The 27,739-nt window shown below is 41.7% G+C and overlaps 1 protein-coding gene across 2 annotated transcripts; it reads left to right on the forward strand.

Moving 5' to 3' along the window:
• Positions 1–314: 314 nt before the first annotated feature.
• uevld (UEV and lactate/malate dehyrogenase domains) lies at positions 315–27,256 on the forward strand. Of its 2 annotated transcripts, XM_071326823.1 has the most exons (12): positions 316–480; positions 800–884; positions 998–1,063; positions 1,346–1,509; positions 5,142–5,283; positions 20,169–20,263; positions 20,710–20,815; positions 22,711–22,881; positions 23,120–23,284; positions 24,152–24,242; positions 25,253–25,376; positions 26,082–27,256. In XM_071326823.1, the coding sequence occupies exons 1-12, from the start codon at positions 439–441 to the stop codon at positions 26,244–26,246; spliced, it is 1,416 nt and encodes a 471-aa protein (XP_071182924.1). In that variant the 5' UTR covers positions 316–438; the 3' UTR covers positions 26,247–27,256. The 2 variants fall into 2 exon arrangements, with proteins under 2 accessions (XP_071182925.1, XP_071182924.1); XM_071326824.1 differs by lacking the exon at positions 800–884 and having other exon boundaries at positions 315–480.
• The last annotated feature ends 483 nt before the right edge of the window (positions 27,257–27,739 follow it).

Genomic DNA, 27,739 nt, shown 5'->3' on the forward strand with positions numbered 1-27,739 from the left:
TGTCCATGACCATGCAGATATGATTTATTTTCAAACCATTCAAACATGAGATATTTCTCATTCTGATGATATGAAGATGTAGGTGAGCTGCTCTGGAATTATCACAACATTGATTACAAAAAATATTGTCACTTTTAAACATATGCTTCCTCTAATAATAGGTTAACTGAAACGAAGGTATTCAACTTTGATTCTTCACACAGATTTGAATTACAATGTTGAAAACTATGCTTCAGATTACTGTTCTGAGAAATTCTACCTCGATTGAGGTGCTGAGATAGAACTTCCCTTCGGGTTTCCGTACCTGGTAATGACGCCCCTTTTTACTTTGCGGAAGTTTGTGTTTTGCTGTCAAGTTATTTAAAGCTAGTTTGGGCTGCTTCAGATCACAAAACCTTATTCCTTCACTACACATTATTAATCAACAGATGGTAAACCATGGATCTCAGTCCGGAAGCAATAAAGAAGATACTGTCAAGGGTTTGTGTCAAAGTTATATCCTTCTTTCTGTCTTAGTTCGTTCTGTGTGACTAGCTGGCTAGTGTTTGTTTAAATACCCCCTAACGTTACTCATACTATTGTCAAATTGATCAGCTAACTACCGGTTAAACCAGCTTTATTGCAGGCTGCTCAGGCCCCTAAAGGAAGTCTGAAGTAAATAGACCACAAGTGAAGTTTCCACGAAATTCAGTTGTCTCCATTTCATTGTCATTACTTAACATTGTTCTGTATCTAGCTAGTTAGCTAACTAACTAGGCAACTGAATCGCATCATGTCATTTTTTTATTTATTATATCAGTACAAGTTTCGTGATGTTGCTATTGAGGAGCTGCAGAAAGTTCACCGGATTCATCCCGCGATGAAACCAGTAGCTGGCACATACAGTACGTTGGCTTCATCAGAATGATCACCTAATGGCCCTGTGAAGAGTTTGATTGGACAGACTGTTTCTGTATCTGTCAATAAAAATAAACATAAATCACATGTTTCTTCTAAGCTTTCAGTGACGGCACCCAAAAAGATCTGCTGAAGTTGATTGGCAACATACCGGTGAAATATGAAGGTGAGTCTTATCTAACATGTTAGTGTTAAAAAGTTTATGGGTAAAGGCGTAATGAATGCCGTGGGTAAATAGTTAAACCATAATGCAAAACATGTAGCTAGCGTGAACTGAGTTTACTTGAGTTTTTCCATCCACTACACAGGTTCAACACCACCACTGTTATTGTCAACCCAAGTACTGACTGATTGTAGCTGAACGGTTATATCTCAATACTTATCAAAGTTAGATGGATTTACTGTTAATGTACAGTAAGTTCTGTATTCCATGCTGTATAATTCCCAGGCCGTTCATACAACCTGCCCATCCTGCTGTGGCTGATGGACTCCTTCCCCTTCACCCCCCCTATCTGCTTGCTGAGGCCATCCACCAACATGGTCATCAGGGAGGGGAAACACGTGGACGCCAGAGGACGCATCTACCTCCCCAGCCTCCACAATTGGGACCATGTAAGAGGAGGCTCTACTACACAGATACATATGTGAGAGTTGATCAATGTTGTTTCTCTTGACGGAAAGGAAATCCATGCTGACCAAGACCTGGGCCTGTATCCACCAAGCATCTCTGAAAAGACAACTCCCAGCTCAGAGTAGGTTTTAGGATGATGTTAAGACACTGCCCATACAAACTCTAAGCCAGGAGTAAAATCAACTCATAAACGTTTCTCAGCTGGTAATCACAACAGTTTGAGGTATACCGCAAGGTAAGATAGTGATGACACTAATCGCGATGAGGCATTGGCAGCTGTGAATACCATAGCACGTGTTGCTTCAGACAACCACGGTAAATTACTGTACATCAAATGTTGCAATAAAAATTCTATATAATTTTCGCCTGACTATCACGATCACGTTGCCTACTCTTAATTATTATATAGTATGTTATATGTTGGTGTGGCCGATGTGAAATGGCTAGCTAGTTAGCGGTGGTGCGCGCTTATAGTGTTTCAATCGGTGACGTCACTCGCTCTGAGACCTAGAAGTAGTTGTTCCCCTTGCTCTGCAAGGGCCGCGGCTTTTGTGGCGCGATGGGTAACGATGCTTCGTGAGTGACTGTGGTTGATGTGTGCAGAGGGTCCCAGTTTGGGGTGAGGAGAGGGACGGAAGCTATACTGTTTCATTGGCATGCATAACCTTTAACCAATTCTGATGGATGTTCAAATAATAATTTTGCAATAATTGCCATTATTATCAACACTTCACTCCCGTTTTAACAATTCTAAATCGCTTTACAACTGTAGGCATCAAGTCACTTGCCGATAAGGTTGCATACAACGTTTGAAAGGTCTAATTTTCATCGAACACAATCTATACTGAACCAAAATATAAATGCAACATGTAAAATGTTGGTTTCATGAGCTAAAATAAAACAATGCAGAAATTTTCCGTATGCACAAAAAGCTTTTTTAGCTCAAATTTTGTGTGCAAATTTGTTTACATCCCTGTTGGTGAGCATTTCTCCTTTGCCAAGATAATCCATCCACCTGACAGGGGTGGCATATCAAGAAACTGATTAAACAGCATGATCATTACACAGGTGCACCTTGTGCTGGTGACACCAAAAGGCCACTCTAAAATGTGCAATTGTGTTGCACAACACAATGCCACAGATGTTACGTTTTGAGGAATGTCCAACAGAGCTGTTGCCAGAGAATTGAATGTTCATTTCTCTACCATAAGCCGCCTCTAATGCCGTTTTAGAGAATTTAGCAGTATGTCCAACCGGCCTCACAACCGCAGACCATGTGTAACCACGCCAGCCCTGGACCTCCACATCCGGCTTCTTCACCTGCAGGATTGTCTGAGACCAGGCAACCGGACAGCTGATGAAACTAAGGAGTATTTTGGTCTGTAATAAAGCCCTTTTGTGAGGAAAAACTCATTCTCATTGGCTGGGCCTGATGCCCAAATTGATGGGCATAGCTGCGCCCCTGCCCAGTCATGTGAAATCCATACATTAGGGCCTAATAAATTTAATTTCAATTGACTGATTTCCTTATATGAACAGAAACAGTAAACATTTTAATTGTTTCATTGTTATATTTTTGTTCAGTATAAGTTAACATAAGCCCAAATAATTGAAAGAAAAGTATTCATTAGCCTAGTGGTTAAGTATTTAGGCATATCATGTGAAATAGGCCTTGTGAAATCATTATCAAAAGCGCAAGAGATACTATTGCATGTACAGTGCATTCGGAAAGTATTCAGACCCCTTCTCTTTTCCACATTTTGTTACGTTAGCCTTATTCTAAAATTGATTAAATCGTTTTTCCCCTCATCAATCTACACATAATAACCCATAACGACAAAGCAAAAACAGGTAAAAAATGTAGCAAATTTATAAACAATTAAAACTGAAATCACATTTACATACGTATTAAGACCCTTTACTCAGTACTTTGTTGAAGCACCTTTGGCAACAATTACAGCCTGGAGTCTTCTTGGGTATGACGCGACAAAGCTTGGCATACCTGTATTTGGGGAGTTTCACCCATTATTCTCTGCAGATCCTCTCAAGCTCTGTCAGGTTGGATGGCGAGCGTCGCTGCACAGCTATTTTCAGGTCTCTCCAGAGATGTTTGATCGGGTTCAAGTCCGGCGCTGGCTGGGCCGCTCGAGGACATTCGGAGACTTGTCCCAAAGCCACTCCTGCGTTGTCTTGGCTTTGTGCTATTTAGGGTCATGGTCCAGTTGGAAGGTGAACCTTCGCCCCAGTCTGAGGTCCTGAGCGCTGTGGAGCAGGTTTTCATCAAGGATCTCTCTGTACTTTGCTCCGTTCATCTTTCCCTCAGTCCTGGCTAGTCTCCCAGTCCTTGCCACTGAAAAATATCCCCACATCATGATGCTGGCACCACCATGCATCACCGTAGGGATGGTATTGGCCAGGTGATGAGAGGTGCCTGGTTTCCTCCAGATGTGACGCTTGGCATTCAGGACAAAAGTTAAATCTTGGTATCATCAGACAAGAGCATATTGTTTCTCATGGTCAGAGTCCTTTAGTTACCCTTTGAAAACTCCAAGCGGGCTGTCATGTACCTTTTTACTGCGGAGTGGCTTCCGTTTGGCCCCTTTACCATTAAGGCCTGATTGGTGGAGTGTTGCATAGATGGTTGTCCTTCTGGAAGGTTCTCCCATCTCCAGAGAGGAACTCTGGAGCTCTGTCAGAGTGACCATCGGGTTCTTGGTCACCTCCCTGACCAAGGCCCTTCTTTCCCGATTGCTCAGTTTGGCCTGGCAGAAAACACTAGGAAGAGTCTTGTTGGTTCCAAACTTCCATTTAAGAATGATGGAGGCCACTGTGTTCTTGGGGACCTCAAATGCTGCAGAAATGTTTTGGTACCCTTCCCCAGATCTGTGCCTCGACACAATCCTGTCTCGGAGCTCTACGGACAATTCCTTCGACCTCATCGCTTGTTTTTTTTCTCTGACATGCACTGTCAACTGTGGGACCTTATATAGATAGACAAGTGTGTGCCTTTCCAAATCATGTCCAATCAATTGAATTTACCACAGGTGGACTCCAATCAAGTTGTAGAAACATCTCAAGGATGATCAATGGAAACAGGATGCACCGATAGCAAAGGGTTTGAATACTATATTAATGAGGTATTTCTGTTTTTTTATCTGTAATACATTTGCAAAAATGTCTAAACGTGTTTTCACTTTATCATTCTGGGGTTTTGTGTGTAGATTAAGAAAAAAATGATTTAATCAATTTTAGAGTAAGGCTGTAATGTAACAAAATCCTTCTCTACCTTACTGGAGGATAATGTCAAAGGTCTCTGCCCTCTGGGCTTCTTCTCCAGTGTGTTTTGAGAAAAGAGAGGATGTGAGGAATCAAGAAAAGATTGAAGAAGAGCCTGGTACACTAGTATGGACAATACATATGGAAGTAACGTTGAGTGTGACTTTCATTTTTCAGCTCCACCACAAATGTAGCAAATTTGTGCGAGTGTCATGTTATTCATTCTTTGATGAAGCATTTTTGATGGAGTAAATTCTCATGTCATTGACCATGACAGATCGATGACATTGAGGCATCCTGTCTCTCCCATTGTTAAGCTGTGTGTCTTCCTCTTCAGCCCAAGTCGTCTGTAGTAGGTCTCCTGGCTGAGATGATCTCCCAGTTTGAGGAGGAGCCTCCGCTGGGTACCAAGTCCACAGGAGACAACAGAGACCCCAATGAGCTGCTGGCCTTCGTTTCCAACCTGAAGATCAATGAAGGTGGGTATATAGACTAGATTTATTTGCCTGGTTTGCCGGACACAGATGAAATGGTTTAAGAGCAGTGGCGAATCCAACATTTCCAAAATGGACTAATTCTGCACATATGGTTGGTTTGATGTTGGTATCTCATCACCTCATGAGCTGTCCTAACCAGTACTAGTTAAACTCTGAGTGGTTGTTTTTGGACCCGGTACCGGGAACTCAAATCTTACTGCTGGCAATGTCATAAGAAAATTAAGCGCATTAAAGCCACTTTACAAGGGGTGTAGAGCCTAACTGGCATAATTGTCACTCTAAATCTTTATAATAAAATCATTACATGCATAATCACATTTGCGGTCACTTCTGATGATGGTGTTTTCCCGCTAATGGAACATTTGCGTATATATCCTACTGCCTTGTACGCTTATAATGTGAAGAAATAGCCTAATAGTTGATCAATTTTAAGCTAAACATTTTGATCTGCAGTGGGGGGGTTTTATGCTCGTGGTTGTATTAATTTGGAATCTATTGCATACCAAAACTGTCCCAGACTGTCTTTGGAATATTTATTTCTCGCACAGAATAGAATAGGTCAACCTATGTACTATGGTAGTAGATTGATATAGGCTAGTGCTTTTGCAGTTTGTTAGGCTTACTCATCTTGTTGGCTGACAAAGTAAATGTTATTCGAATATCTTCAATAATCACATCGGAATTGGATAAGGATGTGTGGAGTTTGGTCCCTGATGTGTCCGTCTTCGCTTGTAGCCTGTGAGAAAGACCCGATCACGTGATGGAGAGCCATGTGAGTGAGAGGTGCTTCGGAGCAAGCAGCACTCAGGGAGAAGGGCACAACACAGCACTTCGGACACAACGGCTACTGGCAGCAAAAGGCATGGATTTCTTTAGGGTGCATTATGGCCACAAAGGGGATGTTGTCGTGATATTTGAGACTGATGAAGTGTACAGCCGGCGCAAAAAACAAAGCAGAACTCTCTTTTCAAATCATCATTAGTCGCATCAATGTATTAAAAATCAAAACATATAGCCCAACGTTTGAATAGAATAGCTAAAGTTACATTTAACTCTAAATTAAGTATATAGGAGTACCTATTTCTTTGTTAACCGCTCAACACAGAATAGTGCGCACTTCTTCAAATCGTTTGGAGAAAATATCCTCTCTATTTTATTCAGCTTGGTTCAATTGTATTCTTAATACTATAAAATAATGCCATGCAATTCTTAGCAAATCTTGTCTGCTAAATGAACTAGTGTAGCCCACAGCCATTTGGCACAGCCAGATCAGGACCTAACATAAGAATAACTCAGAGTATGCTATTCTTTGCTTCTGAAATAGACTACATTTTCTTCATATCATGCTTCTTTAGACCTGTCTAATATAAATAATGGATTTATTGTGAAGGTGTAAGCTATATTACATGGATTTATTAGACTTTTTAAAATGTAGATGTTCCAAATGTCTGCATCAGTGGCTTGTAGGCTATGTTTGGAAGCCAGGAGATGCTAAATATGTTTGCTAATTAACAGTCAATTACCGTGAGACCAACAGTTATTCGCTTGACAATCATCTGCTGACAAGTTTAGTGACCTCCACAGCCCTAGGCGTGGACTCTACAAGGTGTCGAAAACGTTCCAAAGGGATGCTGATCCATGTTGACTCCATTGCGTCCCACAGTTATGTCAAGTTGGCTGGATGTCCTTTGGGTGGTGGAGCATTCTTGATTCACACTTAACAGTTTCCCATGTGTAAAACACAGCGCTAAGGCAGCCGAAACGTTGAGGGAGGTGCATCTGTGAAAGCCGAAAGTCAGTTTTCCAACTGCGAGGCACAGTGTTGCTATTGTTTTTAAAAAGTTTTCTTTACGATGTTGAAATAAACATTAACCCCCCCATATCACACATTGTACGGAACTCGTAATATAATATGTGCATTGCACAATCAAGAAGTGAGAGCCTCATAACACATGTATTTGTATATATCCATTGTACACAAATCTGGGCAAATAAAAATGTCTTTGGTCACATTCGCGTGGGTTAAACAAAAACATCCCTAATGATTGGTTAACAATAGAGCTTCCCATAATGCGGGGGATGGCTGCAGGATTAACTTTTTATTAACCCCTCCCCTCTTCGGGGGACAAATATCTTTTCGTTTTTTTGCTACATATGTGAACATTTTACATACACATTTTACAAACATGGTACTTTTATATAAAGCAGTCGCATAACAATAATACATTAACAAACATAAGCTCTTTTAATCCCGTCTCTAATAGATCATTTATTCTGGTATTGACCCTATTGATTCTGACTCTTCGCAGCAAAATCTACAGAGCTGAGATTGTTGTATGCCCCATATGTATAGCATTCTGTTGGTGGCAAGAATTTTATATAATAATTTAAATTGAACAACTAAGTGTTGAATCAAGTGTAGTTTTTTGTACCAGTTCATAAACCATATGCCATGGAATTGGTACATTGCAAATCTCTTCCCATTTATTTTTCAACCTGTATAGCGCAGCCGTCAACATTTTTGTCCTCAAATGGAACTGGTATATTTTTCTATTTATGCCAGTTCCTGTCAGCCAATTTGTATCTTTAATATATGGCAGGCAAACAAGTTCCCTACCTTCTCCCTTTTCCACTTGCCGCCTCCATTTTTGTGGTAGTGCGGCGGTCAGTTGGTTGTAAGTTTGGATTGAGCAGATATTCCCATATATTTTCGATAACTGCATATGTGACATACAGTTGAAGTTGGAAGTTTACATACACTTAGGTTGGAGTCATTAAATCTTGTTTTTAAATCACTCCACAAATTTCTTGTTAACAAACTATAGTTTTGTCAAGTTGGTTAGGACATCTACTTTGTGCATGACACAAGTAATTTTTCCAACAATTGTTTCCAGACAGATTATTTCACTTAAAATTCACTGTATCACAATTCCAGTGGGTCAGAAGTTTACATACACTAAGTTGACTGTGCCTTTAAACAGCTTGGAAAATTCAAGAAAATGTCATGGCTTTAGAAGCTTCTGATAGGCTAATTGACATAATTTGAGTCAATTGGAGGTGTACCTGTGGATGTATTTCAAGGCCTACCTTCAAACTCAGTGCCTCTTTGCTTGACATCATGGGAAAATCAGCCAAGACCTCAGAAAAAAATTGTAGACCTCCACAAGTCTGGTTCATCCTTGCGAGCAATTTCCAAACACCTGAAGGTACCACGTTCATCTGTACAAACAATAGTATGCAAGTATAAACACCATGGACCACGCAGCCGTCATACCACTCAGGAAGGAGACGTGTTCTGTCTCCTAGAGATGAACGTACTTTGGTGTGAAAAGTGCATATCAATCCCAGAACAGCAGCAAAGGACCTTGTGAAGATGTTGGAGGAAACAGGCACAAAAGTATTTATATCCACAGTAAAACGAGTCCTATATCGACATAACCTGAAAGGCCGCTCAGCAAGGAAGAAGCCACTGCTCCAAAACCGCCACAAAAAAGCCAGACTACGATTTGCAACTGCACATGGGAACAAATATCATACTTTTTGGAGAAATGTCCTCTGGTCTGATGAAACAAATATAGAACTGTTTGGCCATAATGACCATCTTTATGTTTGGAGGAAAAAGGGGGAGGCTTGCAAGCCGAATAACACCATCCCAACCGTGAAGCACGGGGGTGGCAGCATCATGTTGTGGGGGTGCTTTGCTGCAGGAAGGACTGGTGCACTTCACAAAATAGATGGCATCATGAGGCAGAAAAATTATGTGGATATATTGAAGCAACATCTCAAGACATCAGTCAGGAAGTTAAAGCTTAGTCGCAAATGGGTCTTCCAAATGGACAATGACCCCAAGCATACTTCCAAAGTTGTGGCAAAATGGCTTAAGGACGACAACAGTAAAGGTATTGGAGTGGCCATCACAAAGCCCTGACCTCAATCCCATAGAAAATCTGTGGGCAGAACTGAAAAAGTGTGTGCGAGCAAGGAGGCCTACAATCCTGACTCAGTTACACCAGCTCTGTCAGGAGGAATGGGCCAAAATTCACCCAACTTATTGTGGGAAGCTTGTGGAAGGCTACCTGAAAACATTTGACCCAAGTTAAACAATTTAAAGGCAGTGCTACCAAATACTAATTGAGTGTATGTAAACTTCTGACCCACTGGGAATGTGATGGAAGAAATAAAAGCTGAAATAAATCACTCTACTATTATTCTGATATTTCACATGATTAAAATAAAGTTGTGATCCTAACTGACCTAAAACAGGGAATTTTTACTAGGATTAAATGTCAGGAATTGTGAAGAACTGAGTTTTTAAATGTATTTGGCTAAGGTGTATGTAAACTTCTGACTTCAACTGTAACTCCTCTGTTTCAATTCATAGTATCATTAATAAATATAATACCATTTAAAAAAAAAAATATCCATAAAAAAAGTTTTTATTAATCAGTATTGTGAGCGGACCAAGTAATTTGGTGTCACTCTAAAGCGGAAAGGTGGAATAAACGAGTCAGGAGTAGGTTTTCTTGATTGAACACATTGAGAGATTTCTGACAATACAAACAATGAGAATCTCCCAAGGAACAACATACATCTTCTTTAGATGACACAGGAACACAAGACGATTATCTTTAAACTATAATAACAATCACAGATTTGTCACCGTCTTAATGGATCTTCTTGGATAGCTCCCCTCTTGGTAGCCATTCTACATAGATAGTTTGTCTTCCCCCTCTCTGCTGGTTCCATCCTCTCTCTTATAGGGGAAAGAGAATATGTAATTAGTACCGTCAGCTGTGCTTAATTGCCTGTGGTTACCTTGTCTCACATGCCTTGTTGGGCTACTATCTGTGAGCCCAGCCTGCCCTCTGGTGGTCCTTCCACAGTATATTTGAATTTAACCATAGCATTTGTTGTAATATTTGTTTTCTCTTATCTGGAGGATAAATCTGAAATTGTAACCAGCTTTGTACGGCTTGTTTTAAGAAAGGGTGATACTGTAAACAAAATGTCATTTTCAATTAGTCGTAAATTTGAAGTTGTAATCCTTATAAAGGCAATTTTTTAACAGAGGATAAGCTGTTCTTAATAATCTACTGGAGAACCATTTTGGGTTTAAGTATAATTTATGTATGAGTGAAGCTTTTAGTGAGAGGTTTTAAAGCTTTAATATTAATTAATTTTAGCCCCCCAAACTCATATTCATTACATAAATAGACAAGTTTAATTTTGTCTGGCTTAGCATTCCAAATCAAATGAAATATTTTTTTGCTCATATGATTTAAAAAACGAGTCATCTGGAGTAGGCAGTGCCATTTAGTAAGTAAGTAAACTGATAGGACCAAAGAGTTAATCAATGTGATTTTTCCTTAAATAGACACGTTTTTACCTCTCCATGGTTGCAGAATCTTATCTATTTTTGTAATTTTGCTAACTTTCTATTGAAATTAATTGTGGTAAGTTCATTTATATTTTTTTAATGTTATACCAAGTATGTCTACTTCACCATCTGCCCATTTTATTGGTAAACACAATTTTTTTAACGGTAATGACACCAATTATTTTAGGATCGTATAGGCCTATTCCAATAGAGAACCTAGGCAGGTTTTTAATTATATAAATCTATTCATATTTATTCAGTTTTATCTTAAAAGCTAATCATTCCGATTCACATCGGCGAACAAGGGCTGCACTATTTAACAGATTTTAAGTCATAATATACCCGACCTCTACAATCGGGCCATATCATATCAAACCAACAAAAAACAGCATTGGTATTTCTAATGTACAATCTTCAAATTAAATAAAATTAAAAATCAAAGAAAAAAGGTCAGCCATCTTCGCCTTCCCCTAATTCAAAACCTGATATTACGTCCAAAGCTCCATATTGCCTAAATAGAAAAAGGATAAGTTCATTATACCCGTTCCCCATTACCATAAATCCAACCTTATTTTATATATTTTTGAAGTTGTTCATGCAGAATTCTTTTTGGGGTGAAAAAAATGAATCCATATTTGTACTGTAATGCGGTGCAAATATGTATCGGGGACGACTTCAACAGGAAGTAGCTATCACTCACAGCCATGTTGTAATCTTCGAGTCCTTGAACATTTGGTTGTTTCCATATAAATTATCGACCACTAGATGAACGTTCTGCTTCTCTGCTCGGAGCCTTTTGAAAGTGGGGTACAGGGCACGTCTTCGCTCCACTATTTCATGGGGAAATTGTTCATTAGTAGAGAATGGGGTGTTCTTCAATGCCCTACCCTGTTGTAACAAGGCAATTTTCTTTTTTTAGTGGGTTAGCATAGCTACGATCGGATAGGGCCTTCCCTCTGCTCTGCCGCCGAAAACGGTGAGCCTTTTGAAAATCAAATGTTTCCACCTGTTCGTCCGTCATCTTGAGATTACGTTTCATGAACACCTTGATTTTTTTCCCCTCTGTTGACTGATAGTTTTTATTTTCACCCTCCTTTATTCCCATTATAACAATATTATTTTTCATACTTCTAGTTTAGATCAAGTAATTCCGCTTTCATTGTTTTATTATCATACCGTAGCCTCTCTGTAGTGTCTTTTAGGGAGTCCACGGTAGTTTTCAATGTCTTATTTCCACTAGTATTTCTTCCATTTAATTACTGTAATCCATTCCTGTTTTTAAGTCCTCAACCTCCCCCAGTAGCCCAGGCAATAGATCCAGTTTTTTTAACTGCTCTCTCATGCTTGTAAGCCATGCTCTATCTTCTGGAGACAGAGTTATAAAAACGTCACCCTCCAATGTTACATTTGGAATTTTAGACGGCGGCTTCCCTTCAGGTTTGCTCGCAGAACTCGAGGAAAGGTCTTCTCTTGTTCACTTCGATGTATCTGTTTCTTTTTGCGAGCACATCAAAATGCTGATCAATAAATAGTTCCAGATTCTCTATATTATCTCAAATGTTTTGTTTTTCGTAGTTATCAGCTAATCCTACATTTTTGCGATTAATTAATGGGACAAGCTGTGCCTACCACGTCATCACCCCTGCAGGATGAAGTTGATGAAGAGCAACTGCAGTAACTTGCAGTGGACCGCAGTCAAAAGATCACATGATTTTTGTAAAGTTCATGCAGGTCGGACAATTTGTTTATCCCCAGAATGCAACACAGTTTGAAAGGCGACTTGACAAAACAATCCGCTCGAATACGCCCATTGAGATTAGCACGATACAAGACTTTGTTCTCACATAGTCACACAGAGTATCTGTGCATGTGCTCGGGTGCACTGCACACAGCTACAACATAATAGCTAGGGGACCAAAACAGATTAAATGTTGCAATGGTAAAAAAAGTTTTGATATAGGGATGGTGTCCTGGACACAGATTTAAGCCTAGTCTTGGACTAAAAAGCATGCTCAATTGAGAATCTTGATTGAAAGACTACACAGCTGTGTCCGGAAATCCAGCCCCTGAAGTTTAGCCTTGCGCTTCAACACTCCTGGTTGTTGCGGAAATTGACCCACTACTGCTGTTTACTTTGTGCATCTACACCGTCTACCTTTTTTAAACCTAACCTATGACCAGACCAATCACCTTATGCCCTACTGCCCACAGTGTCAAGAAGTGACATCCCAAAAAACAGCAGCAACTAAATGGCTCCTAACCTCCTACGCATTGGCAACTTTTAGTCCAACAACAAAACTGAAACTAAATAATATAGACATGTTTTTATATAACTTTTAACTAAATAAACTATTGTAAAGTGGATCTGAAAACTGAATAAAATCTTTAAAATAATTGAAATGAAAACTAATATAAAAACACAACTATATCAACGTTTCGTTGCACGGCTTGTGCAACGAAACGTTGATATAGTTGTGTTTTTATATTAGTTTTCATTTCAATTATTTTAAAGATTTTATTCAGATTTTATTCAGAAAGCCCTGCGCTTTTAAAAGGGCTTTCTATGGAAAATATATATTTAAAAAAATTGGAACAGTAATTGGAGACATATATTTTATTTCAAACCTAGACTTAAAAATATCTTATTCCCCAACATGGGGAAAATTAATGGGACCCCTCCTGAAAAACAAACTACATTTCATTTTTTTTTGGCATGCTCTATTTTGGGCTCTGTAGTAGTCGCATTGTTTCTGAAATGTAGTATACAATATTATGCGTAGTTTACAAAATGCCACCAGAGAGCGTCAGAGTTTAAGCGGTGTCTTTATAATAAAAAAGCTAGCGAGTCAGTGGTTCCATGTTACACATTCAATTGCTTTGGAGTTGTTTTGATATTTCCACACTACCGGTCAAAAGCTTTAGAACACCTACTCATTTCGAGGGTTTTTATTTTTATACATTGTAGAATAATAGTGAAGACATCAACTATGAAGTAACCAAAAAAGTGTTAAACTAATATAATATATATTTTATATTTGAGATTCTTCAAAGTAGCCACCCTTTGCCTTGGTGACAGCTTTGCACACTGGAGAACAGGAGGGCTTCTTAAAGAAAAACTAACAGGTCTGTGAGAGCCGGAATTCTTACTGGTTGGTAGGTGATCAAATACTTATGTCATGCAATAAAATGCAAATTAATTACTTAAAAATCATACAATGTGATTTTCTGGATATTGGTTTTAGATTCCATCTCTCACAGTTGAAGTGTACCTATGATTAAAAATTACAGACCTCTACATGCTTTGTAAGTAGGAATACCTGCAAAATCGTCAGTGTATTACATTTACATTTAAGTCATTTAGCAGACGCTCTTATCCAGAGCGACTTACAAATTGGTGCATTCACCTTATGATATCCAGTGGAACAACCACTTTACAATAGTGCATCTAACTCTTTTAAGGGGGGGGGGGTTAGAAGGATTACTTTATCCTATCCTAGGTATTCCTTAAAGAGGTGGGGTTTCAGGTGTCTCCGGAAGGTGGTGATTGACTCCGCTGACCTAGCGTCGTGAGGGAGTTTGTTCCACCATTGGGGTGCCAGAGCAGCGAACAGTTTTGACTGGGCTGAGCGGGAACTGTACTTCCTCAGAGGTAGGGAGGCGAGCAGGCCAGAGGTGGATGAACGCAGTGCCCTTGTTTGGGTGTAGGGCCTGATCAGAGCCTGAAGGTACGGAGGTGCCGTTCCCCTCACAGCTCCGTAGGCAAGCACCATGGTCTTGTAACGGATGCGAGCTTCAACTGGAAGCCAGTGGAGAGAGCGGAGGAGCGGGGTGACGTGAGAGAACTTGGGAAAGTTGAACACCAGACGGGCTGCGGCATTCTGGATGAGTTGTAGGGGTTTAATGGCACAGGCAGGGAGCCCAGCCAACAGCGAGTTGCAGTAATCCAGACGGGAGATGACAAGTGCCTGGATTAGGACCTGCGCCGCTTCCTGCGTGAGGCAGGGTCGTACTCTGCGAATGTTGTAGAGCATGAACCTACAGGAACGGGTCACCGCCTTGATGTTAGTTGAGAACGACAGGGTGTTGTCCAGGATCACGCCAAGGTTCTTAGCACTCTGGGAGGAGGACACAATGGAGTTGTCAACCGTGATGGCGAGATCATGGAACGGGCAGTCCTTCCCCGGGAGGAAGAGCAGCTCCGTCTTGCCGAGGTTCAGCTTGAGGTGGTGATCCGTCATCCACACTGATATGTCTGCCAGACATGCAGAGATGCGATTCACCACCTGGTTATCAGAGGGGGGAAAGGAGAAGATTAATTGTGTGTCGTCTGCATAGCAATGATAGGAGAGACCATGTGAGGATATGACAGAGCCAAGTGACTTGGTGTATAGCGAGAATAGGAGAGGGCCTAGAACAGAGCCCTGGGGGACACCAGTGGTGAGAGCACGTGGTGCGGAGACAGATTCTCGCCACGCCACCTGGTAGGAGCGACCTGTCAGGTAGGACGCAATCCAAGCGTGGGCCGCGCCGGAGATGCCCAGCTCGGAGAGGGTGGAGAGGAGGATCTGATGGTTCACAGTATCAAAGGCAGCCGATAGGTCTAGAAGGATGAGAGCAGAGGAGAGAGAGTTAGCTTTAGCAGTGCGGAGCGCCTCCGTGACACAGAGAAGAGCAGTCTCAGTTGAATGACTAGTCTTGAAACCTGACTGATTTGGATCAAGAAGGTCATTCTGAGAGAGATAGCAGGAGAGCTGGCCAAGGACGGCACGTTCAAGAGTTTTGGAGAGAAAAGAAAGAAGGGATACTGGTCTGTAGTTGTTGACATCAGAGGGATCGAGTGTAGGTTTTTTCAGAAGGGGTGCAACTCTCGCTCTCTTGAAGACGGAAGGGACGTAGCCAGCGGTCAAGGATGAGTTGATGAGCGAGGTGAGGTAAGGGAGAAGGTCTCCGGAAATGGTCTGGAGAAGAGAGGAGGGGATAGGGTCAAGCGGGCAGGTTGTTGGGCGGCCGGCCGTCACAAGACGCGAGATTTCATCTGGAGAGAGAGGGGAGAAAGAGGTCAAAGCACAGGGTAGGGCAGTGTGAGCAGAACCAGCGGTGTCGTTTGACTTAGCAAACGAGGATCGGATGTCGTCGACCTTCTTTTCAAAATGGTTGACGAAGTCATCAGCAGAGAGGGAGGAGGGGGGAGGAGGGGGAGGAGAATTCAGGAGGGAGGAGAAGGTGGCAAAGAGCTTCCTAGGGTTAGAGGCAGATGCTTGGAATTTAGAGTGGTAGAAATTGGCTTTAGCAGCAGAGACAGAAGAGGAGAATGTAGAGAGGAGGGAGTGAAAGGATGCCAGGTCCGCAGGGAGGCGAGTTTTCCTCCATTTCCGCTCGGCTGCCCGGAGCCCTGTTCTGTGAGCTCGCAATGAGTCGTCGAGCCACGGAGCAGGAGGGGAGGACCGAGCCGGCCTGGAGGATAGGGGACATAGAGAGTCAAAGGATGCAGAAAGGGAGGAGAGGAGGGTTGAGGAGGCAGAATCAGGAGATAGGTTGGAGAAGGTTTGAGCAGAGGGAAGAGATGATAGGATGGAAGAGGAGAGAGTAGCGAAGGTTGGGACGGCGCGATACCATCCGAGTAGGGGCAGTGTGGGAAGTGTTGGATGAGAGCGAGAGGGAAAAGGATACAAGGTAGTGGTCGGAGACTTGGAGGGGAGTTGCAATGAGATTAGTGGAAGAACAGCATCTAGTAAAGATGAGGTCAAGCGTATTGCCTGCCTTGTGAGTAGGGGGGGAAGGTGAGAGGGTGAGGTCAAAAGAGGAGAGGAGTGGAAAGAAGGAGGCAGAGAGGAATGAGTCAAAGGTAGACGTGGGGAGGTTAAAGTCACCCAGAACTGTGAGAGGTGAGCCATCCTCAGGAAAGGAACTTATCAGGGCGTCAAGCTCATTGATGAACTCTCCAAGGGAACCTGGAGGGCGATAAATGATAAGGATGTTAAGCTTGAAAGGGCTGGTAACTGTGACAGCATGGAATTCAAAGGAGGCGATAGACAGATGGGTCAGGGGAGAAAGAGAGAATGTCCACTTGGGAGAGATGAGGATCCCAGTGCCACCACCCCGCTGACCAGAAGCTCTCGGGGTGTGCGAGAACACGTGGGCAGACGAGGAGAGAGCAGTAGGAGTAGCAGTGTTATCAGTGGTAATCCATGTTTCCGTCAGTGCCAAGAAGTCGAGGGACTGGAGGGAAGCATAGGCTGAGATGAACTCTGCCTTGTTGGCCGCAGATCGGCAGTTCCAGAGGCTGCCTGAGACCTGGAACTCCACGTGGGTCGTGCGCGCTGGGACCACCAGGTTAGAGTAGCAGCGGCCACGCGGTGTGAAGCGTTTGTATGGTCTGTGCAGAGAGGAGAGAACAGGGATAGACAGACACATAGTTGACAGGCTACAGAAGAGGCTACGCTAATGCAAAGGAGATTGGAATGACAAGTGGACTACACGTCTCGAATGTTCAGAAAGTTAAGCTTACGTTGCAAAAAATCTTATTGACTAAAATGATATAGTACTGCTGGCTGGTGAAATAGGCTAGCTAGCAGTGGCTGCGTTGTTGACTTTGTTTGAAAGTGTAGCTGGCTAGGTAACCTCTAACTGGCTAGGTAACCTCGACAATTACTCTAGACTACACAATTATCTTGGATACAAAGACGGCTATGTAGCCAGCTAAGATCAAACAAATCAAACTGTTGTACTGTAATGAAATGAAATGTAATACTACCTGTAATACTACCTGTGGAGCAAAGCGGAATGCAACTACTCGCTCCAAACCAAACCGGGAGTGCGTATCGTAGAGGGAGAGGCAATAGAAGTGTTGTTTCTTGTATTATTGTCTTTTGTGTCTTTAGAAGACTGCTTCACCTTAATGTCCCCTTTCCCTTTTCTTCTGTCCTTATTTTGTCCCACTTTGTCCCTTCTTTGTCCCTTCTTCTCTTCTGCCAACTAGACACTCCTTGTTAGCTAGCTAGCTTCTTTCAGGAATGTCCCTAGCAACTGCCTAGCAACAGGTAAACAACTTAGCTAGCTAAGAAAACGGTATAATTTTATGAAAAATTGTTACTTTTTCAAAAGCCTTTCTTCTTTGTTTGCTGCTTGTTTGGTCTCCTATTCAGTTTGCAGTTTTCTTTTGATTTTTTTTCGATGTACTTTACTCTAAAAAAACATTTAAATTTCAATATTTGTAGGAGCTCATCTTTTCAGCTGCTGCTGCTTAATTTGGAACTCCGGAACAATCAAATGCTTTAAACCCAGGGCCCATATCCACAAAGCTCATATACACTACCGGTCAAATGTTTTAGAACACCTACTCAGTCAAGGGTTTTTCTTTATTTTTACTATTTTCTACATTGTAGACTAATAGTGAAGACATCAAAACTACGAAATAACACACATGGAATCATGTAGTAAGCACAAATGACCAGAAGCTCTCGGGGTGTGCGAGAACACGTGGGCAGACGAGGAGAATGTCACAAATGTATCAAATGCTTGTTCTCCCCACTGTATCTCCCTCACTTCAGCTGTCTGAGCAGCTTACTGATCGCTGCAGCTGTACATGGCCCACCTGTAAAGAGCCCACCCAACTACCTACCTCATCCCCATATTGTCTTTGTTAACTTTTTTGCTCTTTTGCACACTGGTATTTCTACTTGCACATCTTCATCTGCACATCTATCACTCCAGTGTTAATTTGCTAAATGGTAATTACTTCGCTACTATGGCCTATTTATTGCCTTACCTTCTTACTCCATTTCCACACACGTATATAGATTTTTCTATTGTGTTATTGACTGTACTTTTGTTTATCCTATATGTAACTCTGTGTTTTTTGTCACACTGCTTTGCTTTATCTTGGCCAGGTCGCAGTTGTAAATGAGAACTTGTTCTCAACTGGCCTACCTGGTTAAATAAAGTGCAGTCGCAAAAACTGGAACTGGCTCTCATGAGGACCGCCACAGGAATGGAAGACCCAGAGTTACCTCTGCTGCAGAGGATCAGTAAATGCTTCACAGAGTTCAAGTAACAGACACATCTTAACATCAACTGTTCAGAGGAGACTACGTGAATCAGGCCTTCATGTTCAAATTGCTGCAAAGAAACCACTACTAAAGGACACCAATAAGAAGAAGAGACTTGCTTGTGCCAAGAAACACAAGCAATGGACATTAGACTGGTGGAAATGTGTCCTTTGGTCTGGAGTACAAATTGGAGATTTCTGGTTCCAGCTGCTGTGTCTTTGTGAGACGTGAAGGGATGATCTCTGCATGTGTATTTCCAACCGTAAAGCATGGATGAGAAGTTCTTATGGTGTGGGGGTGCTTTGCTGGTGACACTGTCTGATTTATTTAGAATTCAAGGCACACTTAACCAGCATGGCTACCACAGCATTCTGCAGCGATATTCCATCGCATCTGGTTTGCGCTTAGTGGGACTATCATTTGTTTTTCAACAGGACAATGACCCAACACACCTCCAGGCTGTGTAAGGGCTATTTTACCAAGCAGGAGAGTGATGGAGTGCTGCGTCAGATGACCTGGCCTCCACAATCCCCCGACCTCAACCAAGTGAAGGAAAAGCAGCCAACAAGTGCTCAACATATGTGGGAACTCCTTCAAGACTGTTGTAAAAGCAGTCCAGGTGAAGCTGGTTGAGAGAATGCCAAGAGTGTGCAAAGGGTGGCTACTTAGAAGAATCTAAAATATATTTGAAAAAAATATTTCTTTAACACTTTTGTGCTTACTACATGATTCCATGTGTGTTATTTCGTAGTTTTGATGTCTTCACTATTAGTCTACAATGTAGAAAATAGTAAAAATAAAGAAAAACCCTTGACTGAGTAGGTGTTCTAAAACATTTGACCGGTAGTGTATATGAGCTTTGTGGATATGGGCCCTGGGTTTAAAACAACTTTCAATGGAGATTCTCCATTGAGCATGCTTTTCAGTCCAGAATTAGGCGTAATCTGTGTCTGGGAAACCAGACTTTCTAGACATATACTGCCAGAATGCAGCTTGCTGAATGGTTCATTGGGTTTAAAAAGGTAAGGCTATATTTGGGCCCAAAGGATAACACATGACCGCTTTATACTACAATTATGTCCAAAGTGTATTTCTTCATTCAATGAAACCTGTCACCTACTACAAATTAGCGTTTTGATATTCAAGGTGTCGGTATCTGATGAAACCAGAAACCGACAACGCAAACTCCAGATTAAGCCGTGGCTGGGTCTGATAGTTTGCCAAGAATGTCCAAGCCACCTTTCTCTAGGGATGCTGTGGTAAATTGCAGAATGTTTAGATTGAAATGTATAATTTAGAACAGATCTGATTGTCTGTCATATAGAACTGGGAAAAGCGTAATCTCTGTTTGGTACATTTCTGTTTGCAGCATTCTGAAGCTAAACATCTCACCTGACGTTAACACCCCTGGCTCTAACTCAAACCATGTCCTCCTATCACAGGTGGAGTACAGCATCACGATCACTTAATCAACAAAGTCACAGTCATTGGGGGCGGAGACTTGGGAATGGCATCAGTGATGAGCATTTTGGCAAAAGTATGACTGCGTTTTTTTTGCTTTGACACTCAAATGTTAAAACCGGGTCGTGTTCATTAGGACACGCGACAGGAAACCTTTTGTGACGAGAAATTGAAATTTGTGTTTCTTATTGGACAAGTCCATGTAGTACTTATTTCAGCCTCTACTTTTTGCCCTCCCTCCAAAAGGTTGCAAATGTTGTCACGAAGCAGAATCAAAGGCTGATTTTGACGTGAAATGTATTTAAACCTACTTGACAAACAGTTTATAGATCGCCCTGTTTCAGTTTGTTTTCTTGCTTTTGGTGCCAAATGAACACGACCCAGGTACATTGATATAACAAGCCTTTCATAATCCGTTGTGTCGAAAGGATGTGTTTTGAGTATTGATCACCATTTCTATCCCATGTATTCTTCATAACAGTGAAGAGTTCACAAATTATGTTCTCTCTCTCTGCTTTATAGGGTAAAGTGGATAGACTAGTCTTCATTGACGTAGCCGAGAGCTCCACCAAAGGTGGTAGCATGGATCTAGAGATTTTCAACTTACCGAAGGTGGAGGTATCTAAAGGTACATCTCCTACAAAACGTATTAGACACTACTTTTACCCAGTAGAGCAGCAGTGAACTGTACACTAATGCAGTCCTATCAGAGTGGCCTATCAACAAAACCAATTGAGAAAATGCCATAACATTTCCACATGGATATAGGTGTTGACTTCTATGATATCCCCTACAGTTGCCGATATGTGGTGTTCATTGTAGGCCTACATTCCATGAGGCTTGACATAAACCATTTTAGGACTGATATTTTAATTATAAAGCTCAAATCACTTTATAAAAATAAGAGATGATTTATAACACAGTTTGCCAAATAGATGATGGAAAATTGTATTGTGTTAAAAAAAAAAAAGAAGTGGTGCGTGCATATGTATTCACCCCCTTTGCTATAATTAAGATCTGGTACAACCAATTACCTTCAGAAGTCACATAATTATTTAAATAAAGTCCACCTGTGTGCAATCTAAGTGTCACATGATCTGTCACATGATCTCAGTATATATACACCTGTTCTGAAAGGCCCCAGAGTCTACAACACCACTAAGCAATGGGCACCATGAAGACCAAGGAGCTCTCCAAACAGGTCAGGGACAAAGTTGTGGACAGATCAGGATTGGGTTATAAAAAATATCTGAAACATCCCACAGAGCACCATTAAATCCATTATTAAAAAATGGAAAGAATATGGCACCACAACAAATCTGCCAAGAGAGGGCTGCCCACCAAAACTCACGGACCAGGCAAGGAGGGAATTAATCAGAGAGGCAACAAAGAGACCAAAGATTACCCTGAAGGAGCTGGAAGGTTCCACAGCGGAGATTGGAGTATCTGTCCATAGGACCACTTTAAGCCGTACACTCCACAGAGCTGGGCTTTACGGAAGAGTGGCCAGAAAAAAGCCATTGCTTAAAGAAAAAAATAAGCAAACATGTTTGGTGTTTGCCAAAAGGCATGTGGGAGATTCCCCAAACATATGGAAGAAGGTACTCTGGTCAGATGAGACTAAAATTGAACTTTTTGGCCATCAAGGAAAATGCTATGTATGGCGCAAACCCAACACCTCTCATCACCCCGAGAACACCATCCCACAGTGAAGCATGGTGGTGGCAGCATCATGCTGTGGGGATGTTTTTTATCGGCAGGGGCTGGGAAACTGGTCAGAATTGAAGGAATGATGGATGGCGCTAAGTACAGAGAAATTCTTGAGGGAAACCTGTTTCAGCCTTCCAGAGATTTGAGACTGAGACAGAGGTTCACCTTCCAGCAGGACAATGACCCTAAGCATACTGCTAAAGCAACATTCATGTGGTTTAAGGAGAAACATGAAAATGTCTTGGAATGGCCTAGTCAAAGCCCAGATGTCAATCCAATTGAGAATCTGTGGTATGACTTAAAGATTGCTGTACACCAGCGGAACCCATCCAACTTGTAGGAGCTGGAGCAGTTTTGCCTTGGATAATGGGCAAAACTCCCAGTGGCTAGATGTGCCAAGCTTATAGAGACATACCCCAAGAGACTTGTAGCTGTAATTGCTGCAAAAGGTGGCTCCACAAAGTATTGACTTTGGGGGGGTGAATAGTTATGCACGCTCAGGTTCAGTTTTTTTTGTCTTATTTCATGTTTTCTTATTTTGCATCTTCAAAGTGGTAGGTTGTGTAAATCAAATTATACAAACACCCCCAAAAATCTATTTTAATTCCAGGTTGTAAGGCAACAAAATAGGAAAAATGCCAAGGGGGGTGAATACTTTCACAAGCCACTGTATGTTGGAGCGTGCAGGTCCTTCTTTCAAAGGGATGTTTATTCAAGGGATGACTATCAACGCTGGGGCTACCACTTTCCCAAAAAACGTGTGTGACAAGATACTCCACTTTTGTTGAAGAACCGTTTGTTTTCCAATGATAGACATGTCGGCGTCTGCCGACTCCAGTGTGATCGTGGTGACGGCGAACGCGTGGAGCAACGAGCAGTCGTACGTGAGCGTGGTCCAGACCAACGTGGACATGTACCGGGGCATTATCCCAGGCCTGGTCCGCCTTAGCCCCAACGCTGTGCTGCTCATCGCCTCGCAACCAGGTCTGAACACACACACACACACACACACACCTACCAGTCAAAAGCAGCAGAAGGCACTGAACTAGAAATGTCATGGGAAATACAGAAAAATTGTGATCAAATCTCCTATTGGCATTGGTGTATGATTTACTGTCCACAGAAATCTGCGAAAATTTCATAAATCCTCTTTTCTAATATCCCTCTCTCTCTCCCTCCTCTTCCCATCCCCCTTCTTTTCCTATCCTTTGACCTCTGACAGTGGACATCATGACCCACGTGGCGTGGAGACAGAGCGGCCTGCCACCATCCAGGGTGATTGGGGCGGGGTGTAACCTGGACTCTGAACGTCTCTGTCACGTCCTGGACATCAGTCTCAACACACACAAACAGGCCTGGGTCATAGGAGAACTCTCAGACAACAAGGGTAAGATAGAGACAGGTCTGAGGATTTCTTTCAGCAGTGGTGGCAAAGTTAGCATGGTGGGTTGCATGGCATGGCCAGAAGGCGTGGTTTCCGACCAAATGTTAGAGGTCCTAGTCTTGGCCGCAGTGACAACATTTTGCATTTTTTAAAGCTAATTTGTACACATTTTGCCATGGCTTATGCTAGATTCTGTCTAGTTTTATTTTGGTCATTGTTAGTGCTCAAACTGATCTTATAAAAAATATATATTTAGCTACATGATCATTTCTACATACTTTGGTTTTAGTCATTTATAGCTGCATGATGTAACTTTTTGGGCGACCTGACCAAATTCACATAGACATTTTAGGTGTAGATCTGTCATTCTCATTGAAAGCAAGTCTAAGAAACTGTAAATCTGTTCTATGTGAGCTATTTCTATGCTTCCCATTCTTACGTTTCGTTTTTGCATCTTTTACTTTCGGTTTTGTACACCAACTATAAACAACTGAAAATATATTTCACAGCGGTTTAGATGGTTTAGATGGTAAAATTATTCTCTACACATTGCTTGTTTTGTCACACAGTGAAATTAGGCTCCTCCATTTCTGCATATTGCACTGAAAACATTTTACCATCCTGGATCTCCCCCAATTTTTTTTTTGTGTAATCCTTTATTTGGTATTGATTTAGCAATGATTTAGAAGCAGTGGCCTACCGCTGCTAAATTAATATAGGGGAAATATTGCATACCAAACTACCAAGGCAGTATCTACTTGCAGTGAATGTTTATTATTACTCTCTGTGGAGCACAGGAGCCATTTAATGCATTATCTCTAGATATTAATGGGATTTCTATAAAACTCACAATCTGTCTTTGTGTTGCAGTCCCTGTGTTGAGTAACATTTTGATGGGGGCTAGCCACCAACATCCAGAGATCGCACCCAGATCCAAAGCTACCAAACCTCTGTTAGACCGGTAAGTAACAAAAACAACAAGGTTGTATGAGTCCAATAGTGATTTTAAAACCGTTAGAGTTTAATGACTGTGATTGGCGAAAACAACTGATGGATCAACAACATTGTAGTTACTCCACAATGCTATCATAATTGATAGAGTGAAAAGAAGGAAGCCTGTACAGAATACAATTTTCCAAAACATGCATCCTGTTTGCAACAAGGCACTAAAGTAATACTTTAAAAAATGAGGTAAAGCAATTAACTTTTTGTCCTGAATAGAAAGTGTTATGTTTGAGTCAAATCCATAAAAACACACAAATCCAATAAAACACATTACTGAGTACCACTCCATATTTTCAAGCATAGTGGTGGATGCATCATGTTATGGGTATGCTTGTCATCGTTAAGGACTGGGGAGTTTCAGGATAAAAAAATAAACGTAATAGAGCTAACCACAGGCAAAATCCTAGAGAAGAACCTGGTTCAGTCTCCTTTCCACCAGACATTGGGAGATTAATTCACCTTTCAGCAGGACAATAACCTAAAACACAAGGCCATTGGAGTTGCTTAGCAAAAGTGTTGAATGTTCCTCAGTGGCAGAGTTAGTTTTGACTTATAATTGGCTTAAATCTATGGCAAGACTTAAATGGCTGTTTAGCAATGATCAACAACCAATTTGACAAAGCTTGATGAAATTTGAAAATAATGGGCAAATGTTGCACTATCCAGGTGTGGAAAGCTCTTAGAGACTTACAGCTGTAATCGCTACTAAAGGTGATTCTAACATGTATTGAATCGGGGGGTTGAATACTTATCTAATCGAGATAGTGTTTTATTTTTCATGATTTAAAATATTTGTTGAAATGTTAGAATTTTTCTTTCACTTTGACAGAGTATTTTGTGTAGATCGTTGAAAATAAATGAAATCCATTTGAATCAACAAAGTGGAAAAAGTCAAGGGGTGTGAATACTTTCCTACTCTAGCTGAATGGGCCAACATGGCGTTGACCAGTTTCCTGTTTTGTGCAGGGCGTTTGAGATGCTGAAGGGCCGTGGCCAACGCTCCTGGTCCGTGGGTCTGTCTATCGCTGACATCAGCCACAGTATCCTGGTGGACCAGAGGAAGACTCACTCTGTCTCCACACTGGCACAGGTAACACAGCTGCACATGTAACAGTATTGCCTCCGTCTCTCTCCTCACCCCTAACCAAGGACCCTCTGCACACATAGACAACAGCCACCCTCGAAGCATCGTCACCCATCGCTCCACAAAAGCCGCGGCCCTTGCCGAGCAAGGGGAACAACTACTTCAAGGTCTCAGAGCGAGTGACGTCACCGATTTGAAACGCTATTAGCGCGCACCCTGCTAACTAGCTAGCCATTTCACATCAGTTACACACAGACTAACTGAAACGGGGAGGGACTACCTGGGCTTGTCCAATGAGAAGCTTATTTTTGCTTTCCATTGCAAAATGTTTAAAAAGCGTTTTTTGTTGCATGCCGAATGAACACAATCTAGGTCGAGAAACCACAATTTACTATATACACCTCAGCTCAAGTTGATGTGTTGGAGGAGAGGGTTTTTTGACAAAAATGCACTGCTGTCACATGTTTCTCAGCTTGTGCTCTGTGCCGCATCCTGTACCTGTGTGTTAAGTTTTGTGTGTCCCTATCCGTTTCCCTGGGATGATCTCAATAGCATACTCCTCCCGTCCTTCTCGTCTCCTTCTCAAAACCCATTGGATATGAGAGACAGAAGTTCGCCCTCGCTGACATTCTCCTCCAATTGGTTTGAAGGAGGCAAGGACAGAGGGCAAAGAGGAGTATGCTATTGAGTTTCTCCCCGTGTGTTTTTCAGGGCTGGGGCGGTATCGGTGCGGAGGTGTTCCTCAGCCTACCCTGTGTCCTGGGGGTGTCGGGTTCAACCCGTCTAGCAGGCGTGTCCCTGGGACAGGAAGAGGATGCCAGACTGAGGGAGAGCGTCACGTCGCTCTGTGCCCTCCTCTCACAGCTCAGGATATGATGCCCTGCCCCGGGCAGCACACCCAGCCAATCAATCTGACTGATGAGGCCATCGGCGCTCAGCATGGATGAGTGTTCTTCAGTCCCGGGCCCTGTTTCCTAAACGCGTCTTAAGGCTAGGTTAATCTTACAACAATAGGATCCTACGGTTCTAAGACTTAAGATGCTTTTGGGAAACCAGGTCTTAGACCTGGAAGGCAGTAGGGTGGGCAGGTTTTTGCCCCAGCCCTGTACTAATTCATCGGATTCAGCTAATCTACTACTTGTCAAGCTTTTGTTTAGTGGAATCTGTTGTTAGGTGCTGGGTTGGAACCAAAGCCTGCACACACTGGCATAGATGACGTACTTTTCCAAAATGAAATGTAATCTGGTTGAATGGTGAAGGTAACTGTTCATTATTTATGAAGAAAATTGTATGCAAAGGTATCCGAAAGATGTCTTTATTATATATTTAACAGCTTATTTACAGCACTCCAATGCTATATTTCTGTATGCCTATCATTCCTGGACTTTTTAGAGAAGGAAACAAAAATTAACATCTAAATCTTAATTTACCAAATATTTACTCGGTGTCATTACTATTACGTTGTTATGCACATTTGTACAGTGCTCTTCTTTGCACTCCACATCCCCTAACCACAGTGAAGGTGTGGCTTGTTGTTGAAATGTATGCCGTGTTTTGGTGGAGGGATAAAGCTGGGTCGTGTTCTTGTGGCACCAAACGGAACATGGAGGTACTACCTGGACTTGTCCAATAAGAAACGTTTGACTTTTCCGATGCAAAACCTTTTCCGATTGCGTGCCGTAATGAACACGACCTAAGCTTAATGGCCTTACTTTACTGCTGTCTTATGCTGTTTTTCACTATGTTGTTAAATGGCTTTATAAAGTGCCTTCTGCTTAATATGCCTTGCTAAACTACCTGCTGTGTGTGTTAAGAAACGTTGAAACCTGGTGTTGTACATACACACCAACTGCTGGAGATGAAATGCTATTAAATACTAAAGTAAAGATTTGTATGTTTATTAATAACCCTTTAACTGTCTCTTTGAATGTAAAAAATATATATTTCACCTTAAATGTCATTAATAACAACTCATAAGAACTTCCTCTCTTTTTTTTTTATTTTTTACTTTGTTTAATTTGGAAATTACAGGGCTCTACCAGGCAGTTGAGAAGTCAATGCCACATCAGAATGCCAATTTGCATAGCATTTTAGTAATCTAAAACATACTACAAATTTCTTTACTTCAAATAGCTTTCAGAGGTAGGTAAGCATTGTTAAATGACGATTCATGTCGAATATTAGCAAATTATGGTTATTGTATTAATATTAAATTACATTGAAATGAATGTGTTTTCAGGTGGTGTATAGTGCAATCTCCCCTAAAATGGTTATCTTCAATTTCAAATGTTTTAGGTTCTTACATAATGTTTCTCACCTTCAGACTACATGTAAGGGATAATCAACGAGGAGCTATGAGTTCTCTTGAA

The sequence above is a fragment of the Salvelinus alpinus genome, chromosome 9 (genome assembly GCF_045679555.1).
Source record: "Salvelinus alpinus chromosome 9, SLU_Salpinus.1, whole genome shotgun sequence".
NCBI classification, from domain to species: Eukaryota; Metazoa; Chordata; class Actinopteri; order Salmoniformes; family Salmonidae; genus Salvelinus; species Salvelinus alpinus.

Excerpts from the sequence above, each read along its gene's own strand:
- uevld (XM_071326823.1), top strand. The coding sequence starts at position 439 with ATGGATCTCAGTCCGGAAGCAATAAAGAAGATACTGTCAAGG. Across the intron at positions 1,064-1,345 it reads CATACCGGTGAAATATGAAG|GCCGTTCATACAACCTGCCC; the intron begins GTGAGTCTTATC and ends TATAATTCCCAG. Across the intron at positions 5,284-20,168 it reads CAACCTGAAGATCAATGAAG|GTGGAGTACAGCATCACGAT; the intron begins GTGGGTATATAG and ends CTCCTATCACAG.